The 18,226-nt window shown below is 39.0% G+C and overlaps 1 protein-coding gene across 1 annotated transcript in view; it reads right to left on the reverse strand.

The window, feature by feature from the left end:
• Window positions 1-18,226, reverse strand: part of ZCCHC7 (zinc finger CCHC-type containing 7) — a 161,525-nt gene that overhangs the window by 41,725 nt on the left and 101,574 nt on the right. Inside the window, exon 5 of the mRNA XM_056848601.1 lies at window positions 17,483-17,518. Within this exon, the coding sequence (XP_056704579.1) occupies window positions 17,483-17,518 (36 nt within the window). The remainder of the gene's footprint in view (window positions 1-17,482; window positions 17,519-18,226) is intronic.

Raw genomic sequence — 18,226 nt, forward strand, 5'->3', positions numbered from 1 at the left:
CACCTCTTGATATATCAATGAGTGATAAAAGAAACTAGCAGTTACCAAGCCTATTTTATGGTGTTACACACGCACACACAGAGCGACAATAGAGTTATTAAGTGTAAATGCAATATCTCCTCTCCTACTGTGCCACTGAGCACTTGTGAAATTTTTAATGTCACACTATAGAAGTCTCAAATGATGTCAAACACACACTCTTAGCAGATCACCGGCTAGGAACTCTCCAAACGATTTAGCATAACATATTTTCTTCAGTGATGTACATCCATTCAACATAAGCAGCAATATAACCCATCCCTGTACAGAGGAGGGAGTCTGTATGTATAGCCATTGACTACTCTAAAGGGAAAAAAGGAGCGATTTGGAATCTTGTGCTTTGAAACATGGACAGTGGAGGGATGTCTTTAGCAGTAAGGATTTGAAAATGGCTCATGATTTACCAGCTTTCTTGCGGAATCCAGAAAAAAACCCATCTCTTTTTCTGACCACACTCTTCTGGTTCTTAATCTTATTTATATACCTTGACACATGCACACTGATGGAGCTTGCTTAGGCCCATATTTCCTCCTAGAAATTGCTTTATTCAACCACATTCTTGCTCTCAAAATAACACACCTGGGAATAAGAGATGCTTTAGGCATGGATGAAGACTTCCCCAAACTCCACTAAATAAAACTGCTTGGTCAGAGGCATCAGAAGTTTCAAAGAGTTTAAACCAACAATTATACTAGAAAGGGAGGAAAGTTATAAAATTTGCATTTTGCCTCTCCAGAGATCTGCTCGGGACAGCTAACAATTAAAAAAATATCTCCGCATACAATAAAACAGCACAGTAAAACTAGCCTCAATAAAATAATCTAAATTTTTAGCAGTCATAAAACCACCAGCCATTGAAAGCACCTTGAAAACAGCATAAGACAAACTTGAGAACAAATCACAGGAACCTCAAACAAGCATGATACAGGCCATAAAATATAAAAACAGACAAATAAAAAGGTGGGGGAGGGATGTTTTAGCCGTAGTGGTTAACAGCGATGGGTTCGGGGGTAGACTTTAATCTGGAGAACCAGGTTTGATTCCTTGGGCCAGTCGCAGCCCTCTTAGCTCTCTCAGCCCCATCTACCTCAGAGGGCGTCTGTTGTGGGGAGGTGAAGGGAAGGTGATTGTAAGCCGGTTTGATTCTTCCTTAAGTGGTAGAGAAAGTCGGCATACAAAAACCAACTCTTCTTCTTCTTAAATGTCAGAATCAAGAAAGAATGAATTAAAAATGCCAACACTGTAGGAGCCAGGTGAGCCTCAAGGAGGGGAATTCCAGAAACAGACGCTACCAAGAAAGTCCTGTCTCTAGTAGCGACCTGCGTCAATCCACCAGCAGGGACATAGGGAGCAGGGTTTGAGATGAAGATCTTAACTGGTAAGCTGGACAAGTATGGGGGAGGGCTGGAAAGGGGCCCTCCACCGGGGCCGCGTCCAGCACGCAGGGTGGGGGATCGAGGCAGGGGAGGATTGGAAAGGGGCCCTCCGGCGGCGTGTCCAGTGCGCAGGCCAGGGGATTAAGCAGGGGGGAGGGCTGAAAAGGGGCCCTCCGGCGGCAGTGCGGCCAGCACGCGGGTTGGGGGGATTGAGCAGGGGGGAGGGCTGGAAAGGGGCACACGGCAGGCAGGCAAAGGGCCAGATAAAATGACCCCGCGGGCAGTTTACAGCCCGCGGGCCAGAGGTTCCCCATTCCTGGTCTATACATTAGGAAGAATTTTCTAACAGTTAGAGTGGTTCCTCAGTGGAACTGGCTTCCTTGGGAGGTGGTAAACTCTCCTTCCCTGGAGGTTTTTAAGCAGAGGCTAGATGGCCATCTGTCAGCAATGCTGATTCTATGACCTTAGGCAGTTCATGAGAGGGAGGGCATCTTGGCCATCTTCTGGGAATGGAGTAGGGGGCACTGGGTGTGTGGGGGGGAGGTAGTTGTGAATTTCCTGCAGTGTGCAGGGGGTTGGACTAGATGACCCTGGTGGTCCCTTCCAACTCCATGATTCTATGATTTTGTAGATGATATTGATATTTGCAGGTTAAGTACATGGGTGGGCGTCAGAGGCATGGCTGGGTAGACAGCTGAAAGTCAGATGCGAGGCCCAGTGAGTCAGAGGGGCACACACAATTTGTGATGGGAGCAAGCCATTCATTAACCATTTCGATGGTTCACCATGGCATAGAATTATGAAAATCAGTGCACTTAAAATGATCTCGAATAGAGAGAGACTGTGTGAAACTATACCCCCTATTTCAGATCATCCCTTGCAGGCTTATTGGTAATCAAAAGGAAGGCCCCCCAAAAGACTTCAAAGTTCACTGTATACCACTGGATCAACTTGGTAGGCATGTGTACTTCTAACCACTGAAGGGTTTTTTCAAGAAGTGGGGCATTTTCTGATTAATAGTTCCGTGCACTTTTGCACCTATAAAAAGTGATCCAGGGAAGAACCTTGTCTATTTACAAACTATTTACAAACTAGGGGAGAAAACTTCCTAATTTATGTGCTAAGCGTGGAAAAATTCCTCAGATGTCGTCCCCGTCTCACAAATATTGCTTCACATGACTGTTTGTATAATACAGAAAGCTTTCTGCTGCATATGTTTCAAAAATAATTTTGTAGCTATTTCTACTATAGTTGTTAGATAGGACAGGTCTAGGAAACAGACTGAACTTGCTCTGCATACTATATGTAAAAACCGAGGAGCTTTTAAGCAAACTGAAGCTACATAAGCTTTAGAGCCATCCTTAAAGCCACTAGGTTAGATCCAACCAACTTTTTCGCTAGCGAAAAGGGAGGAAGGGATTCCTTTGACCACCAACAAAGGCTATACTGGGCATTGTGGGATACCATGAGCAAAAACCATGTGCAATGGTTGTAACCATGTTACAATAAGGAGATGAATTAAGGGAGATGGAGCGAAAAAGCTGGCTAGATCCAACCCATTATTTAGCCACTGTGATTTTAGGTACAAATGAATGGTGATATATCTGAAGCACACATCCTAAATCACACAATAGTCTGTAAGCAATGCTTATATTTAATGTTAATTCAAAACTACCATTAATTCCACTGCAGATCACTACGACAACAGGATGCCAACCCAAGATCACTGAATGCAAATTACCTTCAGTGGAGGTACCCCTCACCACCATTCATACTTATAGTTGGGATGGCTGAAACATGTGATAAGGGTGATGAACAACTTTAAGTAAGAAATCGAGAGACGTATGTGTTAGTTATTTCAGACTGATTATAACTTCACATTGACCCTGTAGGGAATGCACTCCATTTCCTACGCCACCACAGAATAAGCCTACTCCCTTGCACTCTGCTGTAATTAAATTTGGTGTCATTAACATCACCACTCTACCACAGTTCAAACCATCACTTCATTCATTTACATTTCTAGAGAACATCACACAAATTGAAGTACGTGCATGCCTATACATACACACAAAAACAAAAGGAAATAATTGTTATCCAGTCAATTAAACATTTCCTCCCAAAGCAAGAAGGTTAAGAAGCTTTTTACTAAAAAAGGATATTATTTTTAAAAAAAAAAAACAGTACAAAGGCAAAGAGCAACAGTGCCAATGAAATGCGGGATGCTTCATTACCTGTACAGATATACTCCTCCAATTTTAGTCCATGTATCTTGTTTTATCTGGCTAAGGGCCGCAAATAAACTATCTGAATCTGTATCAGATATACTCCTCTCATATGGCATCCATCCTATTAGTCTTTAGGTACCTTGCTATTATGGGTCAGAAAGAAGGGCATTGCAAAAAACAGGTCTGGCTGTGACAGTCATATATGTGTGTGTGTTAAGTGCCATAAAGTTGCTTCCGACTCATAGTGATCCTATGAATCAATGTCCTTCAAAACATCCTATCGTTCACAGCCTTGCTCAGGTCTTGCAAATTGAGGGCTGTGACTTCCTTTATAGAGTCAATCCATCTCTTGTTGGGTCCTTCTCTTTTCCTGCTGCCTTCCACTTTTCCTAGCATGATTGTCTTTTCCAGTGACTCTGGTGTTCGCATAATGTGACCAAAATACGATAGCTTCAGTTTAGTTATTTTAGCTTCTAGAGCCAGGCTTGATTTGATCTATAACCAATGATTCGTTTTTTGGCCAGTCCATGGTATCCGTAACACTCTCCTCCAACACCACATTTCAAAAGAATCTACTTTCTTCCTATCGGCTTTCTTCATTGTCCAGCTTTCACACCCATACATAGTAATAGGGAATACAATGGCACAAATTAACTTGATCTTGGTGGCCAGTGACACATCCTTACACTTAAGAATCTTTCCTAGCTCCTTCATGGCTGCCCTTCCCAGTCTCAATCTCCTTCTGATTTCTTGGCTGCAGTCTCCCTTTTGGTTGATGATGGAGCCAAGGAATAGAACGCTCTTTAAATGCTTTTTTATGAAGCAATTGGGTTTTGGGGGGAGGAACTTTTCTCTCACTACAGTCAATTACCAAGCAGCATTTAATGGGGCAGGGACTTGATTTGAGTTTGGAGATTGCTGGTTCATAGACTCCCAACAGGAAAGTGTGGGTGCAGCGAGCAATGAACCTCAGGTAAAACTCCCTTTCATAAATGACCCATGGTTATCACTGAACTGACAGGTGGCTGCCTGCCTACTGACCAAGAAGGCATGGCTAATTAAATCTGCCCCATAACCATCATAATGTTCCCACATAGGGTTGCCAACCTCCAGGTGGGAAAAACAAAGCAGCACTATGACCAAATAATGTCCAGGAAACAATCCTATACTATGAAAGGTTTTTATCCATAATTTAGCAACGATAGCAATAATAGTAATATCAGACAAAGCAGAATAATAGAAACTCACTTATAGTCCTATGCTAAGGTCTAAGAGGTGTGTCTAACGAATCAAAAGTAAATGGCAACAATCGAATGAAAGGTCTACCACATCAGCATGCCAGAAACCCAGCACAATGAAAATATCTCTTAAATATAACAAGCACACAGTCTTCCATAAATCAATTAATACGGGAGAAGGGCTTTCGGTAAAGTCCCATTTCATTGCTCTATCTTCAGTCACTTTTATGTCTGCAGTGCTGTTCCAGGTCGATCCAGCATGTATTTCCCATTCTTCTGGAAGCAGACGCCTCCAAAGCTCAAAAGCACTTGAACACATGAAGCTGCCTTACACTGAATCAGACCCTTGGTCCATCAAAGTCAGTATTGTCTACTCAGACGGGCAGCGGCTCTCCAGGGTCTCAGGCACAGAGGTCTTTCACATCACCTGCCTGCCTAGTCCCTTGAACTGGAGATGCAGGGGATTGAACCTGGGACCTTCTGCATGCCAAGCAGATGGTCAACAAACTGAGCCACAGCCCTTCCCACATGCCATAGCCTATCAAAATAACATACCAAAATAGCAAAAGAACACCCAGTCTCTCTCTTACTCTTTCATTCTCTGTTGTATATTTATTTATTTATTTATTTATTTATTTATTTATTTATTATATTCTTCCCTCATTCCCGGCAAGCCGGGTCAGGGCGGCTCACAATGCAATATAAAACATCAATTAAAACATCTATATGAAAACATACCTTAAAATTCGTAAAGGTCCCCTGTGCAAGCACTGGGTCATTCCTGACCCATGGGGTGACGTCACATCCTGACGTTTACTAGGCAGACTTTTGTTTTACAGGGTGGTTTGCCACTGCCTCCCCCAGTCGTCTTCCCTTTACCCCCAGCAAGCTGGGTACTCATTTTACCGACCTTGGAAGGATGGAAGGCTGAGTCAACCTTGAGCTGGTTACCTGAAACCAACTTCCGTCAAGATCGAACTCAGGCCGTGAGCAGAGCTTGGACTGCAGTACTGCAGCTAACCACTCTGCGTCATGTGGCTCTTGGCCACATATTTTAAAATACAATATGGCATAATTTCAGATGCTGGACAGTCCTGGCCAGCCAGTAAACCCCATAACCAGTTGGGGGAGGATGGGGAGGCCAGCAATTTACATATTGAAAAGGCTTGCGGTTGCCCTCAGGTGTACACTTGTACACTTCCTCCTCATCTCCATCTTGTTTCCCTCCTTCTACGGGCCTGGAGAAACAGAGACAACTGGCTAATAGCAAAAGCACAATTTGCATTTAGCATCGAGGCTTTGGGGAAGAACATTTGGGCAAAATCTGTGTTCAATAGAATATTTCCAGGTTGTTGTTTTTTTTATTTGAGCAGCTGTGAAATATTACAGGGTGAGCAACCATAGTTTTGGTATCAGCATGAAATTAAAAATGTCAAGATCTCCGCTGTTTATATACAGCTCTGGAAGACAAATCCTCTGTGGTGGCTATTCCCATGGCTTTACTTTGAGGTAACGTACACATGTGCAATGCCCCAAACCCCCATACCATCTGTTTCTTTAAAAAAGCTAAAACCACAGCTATTATAAGGCAAGAATAATAATAATAAGAGTTGGTTTTTATATGCGAATTTTCTCAACCACTTAAGGGAGACTCAGACTAGCTTACAATCACCTTCCCTTTCCCTCCCCACAACAGACACCTTGAAAGGTAGGTGGGGCTGAGAGAGCTCTAGCAGAGCTGTAACTTGCCCCAGGTCACCCAGCTGGCTTCATGTGTAGGAGTGGGGAAACAAATCCAGTTCACCAGATTAGCCTCCGCCACTCATGTGGAGGAGTGGAGAATCAAACCCGGTTCTCCAGATCAGACTCCACCGCTCCAAACCACCGCTCTTAACCACTACGCAACGCTGGCTCCCTATGGTTTTCCCTATGACTTAGCTATGTAAAGTAGGGCTGTTTTAGGCAAATTGGGATGGTTTGGAAAATGAGAAATCCCCACTAGAAAAGGGTGATATCCATTTAACAGAGGCGTTACCCAGAAGAAAGGTCTGAATCGTCTGCGATAAAATTAGTAACGCTACTGCAAAAAAAAAAAAAAAAAAAAAAAAGAGAGGCCCCTACTACCACTGTTTATTTGGACTATTATTTTATCACCCTACCTCCCAAAAGGATATACATAGAGGTTATCCTCAATTTTTCTCTGATGCACGTCAGGCCAAGAGCTAGTAGCTACTACAATCCTGAGCACCGTTACACTGTGGGCTTAGAAGGGTGTAACTCTGCTTAAGACTGCACTGTAGGTTATCCCAGTGGGATTTGTGGCTGAGGAAGGATTCCAAGATGGCACATCCAGAGCACACCAACTCTGTCATCACAACCTGAGATTAAACTAAAGATAACTTAAAACACATGAAAGAGTAATGGATGCAGCATAACTTACATTATTAATATTTGTCTTCGATATCACAAATATGTGTTCTGTTATAATGATCTGCACCCACAAATTCAAATTCCAGGACGGGTAGCTGAACTATTATTTTCTCCACTTTTGGGACGTGTTCCTTCCAGTTTCAATTTCACCTTATAAATCACCCCGCTGCCATGCACTGGACCTATACGCATGCTATTTATATACATCACCACACACACAAACATTTGTTCACAACCCATTTAATTAATGTGACCCTGCTTACTAAACCTCATGCCACAATGCATGAGGCTGAAATGAAAAATACCGCAAACTGGGATGTCAAATGTACATCCGACAACATGAGTACTTGCTTGGGAAACAAGGCTTAAAAGTTTAGGATGCACTGCATCCTCCGGTGCCCTAGCAGAACAGCTAAAACCAACATTTATATGCGTGCTGGAGGCAGTTACAACGGGGAAAGTATTTAGGAATGTTGGGTGCCAAGATTCCATTATTCTGCAGTCATATTTTTGAGATTTTTTGCTAGAAAAAAAACAAAAAACACTCTGATGGATTTCCTGCACAATCCAGAATACCCTTTCCCAGTGAGGTTCATAAGACGATCACGCTCCTGTCCTCTCGGCATTAAGTTACTATCTACAAACACAGGGACATATTTTTAGACTGCTGAATTACTAACAATTGGCTGTTGAACAGACCTGAATGTGGATATCGTTGATTCTGTCTTTTAAATTGGTTTTGATAGGTTTTTGTTACCTGCTTGTGGTGACACTTGTAGAAAGGAATGTGGAATTTCGTTCCTTCAAATCTAAATAGATAAATATTTTTAAAAGGCTAGAATTTGAAATGTGTGTGCATCTCAAAACAATATTAGAAAGGCTTGGGTATGTAATTGGGTATGTGATTTTAAGTCTATCCTTTCTATGTAAGAATACTTATATACAATATTTAACACATCAGGTATACAATATTAACACATCAAGTACAAACAAGACGGCAAATTGGATTAAGGAACAATCTGTACATAAATTAACCCACACCGAGCAAATATTTACAGACACAGACAAGAAAAGAATGGGAAAGATGCATTTTACCTTTACTATAGTAAAACGCAATGGAAAATATCCTGACAAAAGATGCACCTATTTCACTCAGGGGCAATGGCCAACATTATAAGTACTATTTCCCGAAATTGCAGCAGCAGTCAGTACAAAATAGAAACTGTGGCATTAGAATTGTTTGTGGAACTTTCTACACCAATCTGCACCTGTGATCCTTGGCATATCTAAGTCTTAACTTGTAAATTAGGCCTGGGACTAAGTCCGTTTGACATTCTTATCATGGGAGTGACTATAAAAGAAAATCTGAAGCAGTAAGTGGAATTTAAATGCTTCAGATCCAAGCGCACTTGTGAAAATTTGGGAAGAAAATATTTAGCAGATGGCTAAATTGAAATTAATACACTGAGAATCCCAAAGAGTTAATCTGCAATATTAGCATGCCTCACTACCCAGTCACAACTTATATTGAAGTAACTGGATTTAAGGTGATTTTCACCCATTAAATGTCATGAGACTGCCTCAGTTTAAATCTGAATGCTTCAATGAATGCTTCAGATTTATTTTATTTACGTTCTTTATAGTCCACCTTTCTCACAGGGACTCAAGGAGGATTACACAATAATGAGTCAGCACAATCAACAAAATGGGATGTTGTGACTACCCAGTCATGGGATGTTGTGACTACCCAGTCACAAATTGGAGTAACTAGATTTAAGGTGATTTTGACCCATTAAATGTCATTAGACTGCCTCAGTTTAAATCTGAATGCTTCAATGTCATCAGATTTATTTATTTTATTTAAATTCTTTATAGTCCACCTTTCTCACAGGGACTCAAGGATTACACAATTGTGAGTCAGCACAATGAACAAAATGGGATGTTCAATAAACAATGCATTCGGACTGTAGAAGTCTGGAACCAACCGGAAAGAACCGAAGCATAGCATAAGGATTAACATGACACGTTAAGCAGTGCAAAAAATTACATAATAGGATCCAACTCACAGTACACTATACACAGCAGTACAGACCAAGTCTCTTATCATTTGTCCAAGTTTGTAATTTGTACAGTGCAACCCTATTGTGTCCGTGAGTGTTAAGTGCCGTCAAGTTGCTTCCGACTCATGGCGACCCTATGAGTCAACGTCCTCCACAACATCGTATCTTTAACAGCCTTGCTCAGATCTTGCAAACTGAGGGCCGTGGCTTCCTTTATTGAGTCAATCCATCTCTTGTTGGGTCTTCCTCTTTTCCTGCTGCCCTCATCTTTTTCTAGCATGAGTGTCTTTACCAGTGACTCTTGTCTTCTCATAATGTGACCAAAATACAATAGCCTCAGCTTAGTCATTTTAGCTTCTATAACCTATTATTTGTACAGAAAGGCCCTCTTGAATAATTCAGTGTGGACAGGGATGTTAGTGGGCAATGCTTACAGTATATTTGCAAAGAAAATGACTTTCAGATACTAAACAAAGGGATATTCTTTCAAACAAATCTAATCTGGAAATCCTCAAATATCACCGTCTCTAAAGAAGTCCCACAGATTCACCACTGCTAAGGAGAGTTATACTTTTCTAAGCCTATTGACCTCAGTGGACTTAGAAGGGTGTAACTCTGCTAGGACTGAACTGTTAGGCATTGCCTGTAATAGATATTTCAGAGAACTGACTATTATTTGGCGTTACAGGACTATAAAACCCACTAAGTTAACAATGTCAGATTTTCAAAAAGAATACTGGCTTGGAAGAATGTTGTGGGGAACAATCTGCTTGACCAATATCTTTTGAAAATGGTGTTAAGACCATTTTTTGGAACGCTCAGCTGTTAACTAGCATATCTGTAACAAATTATTTCTTTGGTAATTCTAAGTAAGTACAGAATAGCCATATGAATAATGCATAAGTAATGTATTATTTAGGTAACTGAAGCACATCCAGAAGTTTCAGAAAAACTAGTAGCAAAAATGTTGGATATTCAGTATTTTATGTCAACTATTATGCAGCAAACATTTATTTCTGGAATCTGTGACTGGCTAACAAACTCTACCTCCTCCAGTTTTAACTGTATACTCTTAAGAGCCAATGCTAATAAATTAGTTTAGAACTTGGATGCAATGTTATATTTTTTCTTTGTAATCCTTTTAAATGAATAGCAAATAACAATATCCTATAATATTAATCCCCACACATCTCACTTGTTGGATTAGGAACCGTAAATGTAAATTGGGTACACCTCCAAATGCAAAATGGAATACACACTGGAATGTCCACGTTGTGCATGAGCATTACACTGTTTTCAATGGGATGAAGATTCAAATGTGCACTCTATCAATATTCTAAATAGACCAGTGTAAATGACTTTTAAAAACATTATTGTTATAATTAAACTGAAGCTGCAAGCCTGCTGAAGCAAAGAACATAAAAGACCAAGAGCTTTATTTTTAAAAAGGTATTGTAACATGAACTTCATATGTTTGAGCCTATCAGATGTATCTACAAATTCAGCCCGATACACTAATGGTGTAATCCTAAAGAGAGTTACTCCAGTCTAAACCCATTGAAATGAATGGACTTAGACAAGAGTAACTCTCCTCAAGATTGCACTGTTAGTCTCAGGAATTATAACATAAACAGAAATGGCCAACATATCCAACCATTATCAGGCTGTTGAGGAGAATCCTACTTTTCAACAGCCCATTATTTTACCAGTCCATTCCAAAACCCTGAATAAATTGCTCTGTATTATGTGAATAAGCAGCTAGCAGCAGTGCCTACTTATGTTTTTGCCACGTTATACTGTTTTGTGGTACCATGAGCTGGCATATACTTAAAAATACCAACTTTCTTTCCCTCTTTGAAGATGTTATTGTGCTTTCTAGATACCGTAGAGGTATAAAACAAAACTGGGATAAACTATCACTTACCACTTAATTTTACCAAATTCAAATTATATATGTTAATCCACTGTCAAAGATCTATTTTCAGAGACTCATTAAACTAGTAAGGGCACAATCTTATATATTAAAGGTACCTCAGTCTTACCAATTGCAACACGAGTTAAGTACCCTTAACTACCCCCCGCCCAATTCCTTTTAATTAAAAGCTAATATCCTGTATATAGATTGGTGGGCTAGAAACATGAACAGCCTATTTGGCTTCATTTTACACACTCTTACTCAGAGGCAAGTTTCAAATGTATTTATAAGGAGTCATTCTCCAGCAAGCGTGGATAAGACTGATGGATTTAGCGTTGACTTCAATAGCAGTGAAGATGTCCTGAACTGATCTTATAAAACAGGCAATCAGAAAGAAAATAAGGATGAATTAATTCCATACTCGATAAACAATTAAGAAATTAAAACATCTATAAAGTCCTAATATTAGTTACAAAGACGTTTGCAAAACTCAAGTCAGTGCCTTCCAGGATGCAAAATGTGACGGTTAGGGTTTTTTTTTTTTTTTTTGACAATTCAAACCGTTTACAGTCTCTCTCTTCTCTCTCTCTCTCTCTCACACACACACAGATGATGATTTAGAACAAGGGATTATTTTGGAATTAGTTTTTTTTATTTCTAGTTGCATAAACTATCTTTTAATTTAAACAATTCTAGTTACCCTAAAAGTTACATTTTCTCCTTAAATTCAGACACCAAAGTAAAGATTAAACCCACTTCAAAATGAATATTAATTGGTCAGAATTCGAGTAGAATAATTGCCTTAGTATAACCACGTTATTTCCCATTACACACACACAAAAATGATATATGTTCTTTAAATTAAACCTAGGTTACACCCAACATAAACTATCCAACGGAAAAGTTCTGAGAGCTGGCACACAAAGGCTGCAATACCATACACATAACTTGGAAGTCCTTAAATCGTCCCAACGACTCAGTGGGACTTTTTCCCGAGTACAGGACAGGACAAAAAGCCAGCAGAATGTTGTATATAGGAAATATGAGCAAAGCTAGACAGAACAACACTGCTATTTTCAAAATTCCTTAGACAAAGGCCAGCCCGGGCCATCCTTTCATAAACAGCGGCAAATTATAACAGCAATTACAAGGCTTATATGTTCAAATGTCTTAGTTCGGGCAAGGGCAGGCTTTGGTGCAGTTATGAGGAACCAATCTCTTTGAATAATCCAGCCAAAAAGCCAAATCATCTTCCTCTGCAGCAACCTTGTGGAGAACTATTAAGTTTCATCCTTTGAAATGTAGGGCTATTTTTTCCTATATTGCGCATGGAGTTTTATGTGTTTTAAGAGTCTCTTTTCTTTCCAGCCATGACTTCCTGAAGACATAAAAGCAGGGCTGCTTGCATTTCTATTTCCGGAGGAAAAAGTGGTAGGTTGGGCGGAATTTTCATAATGGCGCACAAAGAAATACAACCGCAAAATTTAAGCACAAAAGATGTTTTGTGCCTTCGTTTCTTTTTAACAGGCCTTCATTTCTGTTACATATGCATACCGTAACAGCAAATTCCAGGTCCACCTTTTTTAATGTAAGTAGATTAAAAGTAAGATTAACAAACTGTCAAAAAGCGTGTTAAGTGATGGTGTCTGGTAGCTAAAAAAAAAATTCTGATGGTTGTAAAACTCTGTTGGTGGCCATCTTGGTGAGAGGGGTTTTAATATGAATGAGCAGAGTGACGGCAGAGATGGCAGCAGATGGGGGAAGGGAGGCCTACTGCCTGCACAGAGCAAGGGAAAGAGGAGAAATTACCATCTCCCAAAGGAAAAACAACATTACATCTACCAAAAAAGCAGGTTAAAAAAAGACCTACAAAAATAACGGACTTCTTTAGCTGCAAAGTTTTGAATATGTTTTGAAATCCAGAATATCCGAATAATAATTTATAGAATCATTATAACATGGCGTACACTTTAAGCCAGGGCATTTTCTGGATATGGAATAGTAAAAGGGTATTTATGCTGTAAGTCATTTTAAAGGACACTGAAATCTCGCCCCCTCCCCTCCAGGATAGGTAGAAAACAAATGCAATTTTCCACTCAAACATTATAGTTGTTACTCATGTTTCATCGGATGTCTGCCATTTTGCACCCCACAGACATGAAGTCTCAATTTAGCATCATTTGATGGTGGCCCATTCCAATGAATGAAGACACTGTACACATTTAGGTACCATACATATTTTTTATCCGGTATGTTATGTGGGTTTTCATATTTATGGAGAAATGCATGCACACACACACACACACACACACACATTTTAGAGCTGAGAGACCATATTGGAGATCACTGACTTTACATTATGCATTAATTTTAGTGCTACAACTACAGACAGCCAGATATTGTTTGTTTTGATTACAAATGCCATCTGTGAAAAACTGCACCCAAAGCTGTATGGTCAAGAGAAACCCAGAAGAATAAGAAACTGCTCTAGGAAGTGATACTTTACTAAAAGAAAACACAGATTTTTCTTTCAGATAAAGAAACTACGCTATACCTAGGGTGGGATGTTTAACATTGGGTATTAAGGACCCAGGTCATTCATTGCAACACATCCTTACCCAAGAAATTAAAGAAGTCAGCACGTTAACAGCCATAAAGACAAGAAAGATATCAAACTGTACATTTAGCAGATACATGAATACTGTGACGTGTAAAAAAACCGTCCCATCCCCCTTTAAAGGGAGAAATAATTGCAGGAAAGATTAATGGCGATGACATGAAAGATATTTGAATAAGATCCTATAATTAAATAATCATAAAAATGCTGATCATGACCTAAACTAAGGCTTTTTAAAAAAAAAAACTTCAAGTGTAGATACATGGAAGCCCTGTATCTGAAACATGTTATGGCTGAAATTTAAAGTACCACATCTGTATAAGATTTTCCATTTTCCCCTTTCTGGCAGCCCCCCCATGCTTTCTGAAACCCCCTGTGGTTTAGGGCTCCTATACATCAGGACCCCATGAGATGTTAGAAACTACTGCTGGAAAGAGAAAAAATCTAGAATCCAGACCCCTTTGCATTCACAGGGATCTCTCTGGATCTCAGCCAAGGGTATCCTTCTGAGCTGCACCTAGTGCCAACACTTCCCTAATAATGGACAAAACAGACACAGGGAAAAGAATCCCTACCTCCAATGCTTAAACTACGAGGATCCAAACCTTGCACCCTCCTATAAATCAGCCAAAAGCAAGAGTGCTTGTACTCTTTCCTGAAAGTCAACATATTCAGGAGCAAAAGCACCAAGGCAGTCAAGGGGCTACTCGTTCAGGAGAAACTGAGCTGGGCCTCATCTGCGCAATGAAAAATGTATTGAAGACAGTCTTGCAACTCAAAATGTAAATTATGTTAATATAAGGTTTTAATAGTGCACAAGTTACAAACAAAATGCAAACAAATGCTGGAAAACGACATATATGTGTACTGATAGTAATCACGTTTATTACATTACAAACAGTAATCACATTTATTACAAATAAGAATAAACAGATGAATTATGACTTTAGAGTCAAACAACATGACCTAATGGGTAGCTGCACACTGACCAGCAAAATTGATTTCTTGATCGGAACAGCACCTCTGAATGTTAATACACTGCTAGAAAAAAACAAAACCCCTCTCTGAATTTAAATTACTCTGAATTTCTGAAATCTTTCATGTAGTAGATGTCAGAGCGCACCCTACATTAGGGAACACACGATGTTTTGATTTGGTACTTTTACAATCTACTTACTAAGGGAAAATTCTGGAGTTAGTTGTTTTGTACACGAGGTGAAACATTAATTATTATCCAGAATTTTTAAACAGCTTTAGGATGCTGTGTTTTTCCCCCCATTAATTTGTTAATTTCTTTGACACCTGTATTGGCTGAACCCTAAAACACTATTACGACAAAGAATTAAATCATATCAAGACAAGCAAGACTAATATCTGCAAGGCACAAATTAACACATTTCTTAAACACATTTCCTCTAGTCCTTCCAAATACTTTACAGCATTTACTATTATGGGAGCATAATTGGATTCAGAAATGTTACAGCTGATATAATGACAACAGTTTTCTTCAGAGAGCTAAAAGTTCAAGAGATACCAAATTTAATCAAAATCTTAGACCCAACCCCAAAATAACAAACTACGTTATTTACGCATCATTATCTGTACTGAAGCAAAGATTTGAGTGTAATAAATACAATGAGTCAATAGATGGCACCCCATCTCTTGGTAAAGAGAGAAATCAGGAATAAAATCACCAAAAATAGTCAGAAGTGACAAATATTGTGTTATGTTGATCTGAACAAGCATTCATGATGATTAATTAGGGACGTTTTGCTTATGCATGAGAAATTAACCACACATTTTATATGACCCTTTGACAAACACGCATAATAAGTGGGATTAAAAGATTATCTACGTGGTATATGTTTGTGTGATATAAAAATGTTCTGGTTACGCAAATTTGATATATACTTTGCCTTCTGGTTCATTAAGAGACATTACAACTAGGTGAGACTGAACTTGGAGACAAGTATGGAATAAGCTGTTTTATCATTAATGCAAATACAATACTAATGTAAGTTTATTTATTCTTTCACTTTTTTTGTAATGGCTAATAAAAAATGACATTCAGTATTTTCATTTCTTGGGTTTGGCCTACCTTTAAGTTATACCAATAAGTATCCTGCTTTATCCTAGCATCATATGATATCGTGAGGTGGTAGTTATAAAAATACGAAATGTTGGTTTAAAAAGATTTTTTTTAAAAACCAAGATTCTGATGATGAAATCCCGTTACTGCTATTTAGGAAGACTTGCTAGCATATCAAGAGACAAATACAGCCACCAATAAGGGTATCAACATAGAAAGTGCTGAAGAAAACACTGTCCATTTATGCAGAAAACACTGTCCATGTACACTGCAATCCTGGATAATCTTTAGCGATTACTAGATAGCAGAAAAAAGTAAGCAGGTTCATCATATAAAATAACACTGTGAAACTATTCTTGTAATAAGCAGCTACAAAACAATTTTCAAAGCCCTTTGTAAGAATTTTTTTTTCTAGAAACGGATAGCCCAAAATGAAGCAAAATACAATATACTTTGAAACATTTATCCAAGTTATTTCTCCACATTAAATATTCACTTGAATGATATACTATGACACAATTCCCTAAAATACAATACATATCATAAAGACTTTTCATGTTTCTTCTGATAGCCAAAAGGAAAGGGGGTGTTTTAAAAACATGTGTTCGAAATCATAAGTAGAGACATCACAAAACTTTAGTATGTTTCTAAAGAAAAAACAGAGGAAATCATAATATTCTAATATGCCAAATAAGAATTATATTTGAATGTACCTTGTGCCTGTATGTCCTTACCTAAATGAAAATATTTAACTATTTAAAGGTGACAGCTGTTTGCTGGTTAAGCTTAAGTTATTTCTTAGAAGCCATCCAAAGTTCCCATGAGCAAATCAAACCCTAATATTTCAGAATTATATGGGAAAGCCAAATATAAATCTTGCATAAAATTTGTAGAACATTAAACCCTGCCCTGAACTAGATACTGTGAAAGTTCAGCTTTCCTGACGGTTCCCTGTGTTTTGCAAACAAAGTGGGGTAGGGAGACTGAAGTTTATTTGCTGAGCAGTTATTAAAAGGAAAGCCTCCTAATCAAGGTCCAACCAATTTCCTCATTAAGAGACATCCTTAACTGTCCATTTCTAACCATCATGTCCCATTCTCTGAAATGCTGAGTCAAAGTCAAAGTCATTTCCTTGGAAAAGGGGAAGACAAAAATAACGGTTTTTGGAAAGGTAAGAGTAATGGCGCTGCTTTGTACTTCTGTGAGACATCTAAGTATATTATACTCTGCTTATGAACTGTTGATGAAGTTATGGGCAGCCAAGTGACCTGAGGGCACCGCAGAAGGTTTTCCGTTACATAAACTGTTTTCAAAGAGTGCTGGGGGGGGGGAGCCCCCAAGAGTACATTCGTCCATTCTTCATTTCAAAAACTCTTCAGATATTTATTATCTTCCTTCACAAGATTCTTGTCTATATTTTATGGTCAGCAGTTCACAGAAGAGTAAATAGGCTGGGTGTAGAAGAAAATAAAAAAGGTGTTTCTACTTACTGTTAGGTGATACTGCCTCCATATTTCTGGGCAAGCCTGGAAAATAAAAATATTGATCAGCTGGGAGCATGAAACAAGGTGCTTTACAGCCTGTTGGTTTTGGCATAACACAGTATCCACCGGTGTCGGTCACAGGAAAATAAGAAGCTTAACTGAAAGGGGTCTGCATTTCAGCTTCAAAAACCTGGCTAGACAGTTTAATTGAATTTTACACTGGTTTAACACACTCCCCGCCATTGTCAGAAAGTCAGTCACAGGTTCCCCCCCCCTTTTCCCTTTCTTTTGCTAAAGTTCAGAAGTTTTAAAGACAAGTTTGTAAGTGGTCTGAGTGTAAACAAAATGCCAGATGAACCGCAGGAGGGACCTTCTGCAACGTTTCGGAAATTAACGTGTGTCATACCTGGCATTCGAATTCTGAAACAATATTACTGGTTTTGACTTTGCCTGTAATCTAATGAAAAAACAATTGCTTCATGTAGTCAATCCTCGACAGAATGAAATAAGACCTGTAAAAATAAGGAGTATAACTATTCCATTACTACACAGTTTACAATACCTTTATTATTCTACTTTGCTCTTTTTCCATACTACACTTAAAGCATTTAATTACTATGAAGATTTCTTTGCATACTATTTCAGGTACAGCTAGAAGAAAGTAACACAAGTGCTACTTGTTTCTCAGTCTAGTATTATTTTAGTTACAAATGTGTGCACACTTTCAAACAGAAACATCTTTTTTCTCCT

This window comes from Euleptes europaea, chromosome 4, assembly GCF_029931775.1.
Source record: "Euleptes europaea isolate rEulEur1 chromosome 4, rEulEur1.hap1, whole genome shotgun sequence".
Lineage (NCBI taxonomy): Eukaryota > Metazoa > Chordata > Lepidosauria > Squamata > Sphaerodactylidae > Euleptes > Euleptes europaea.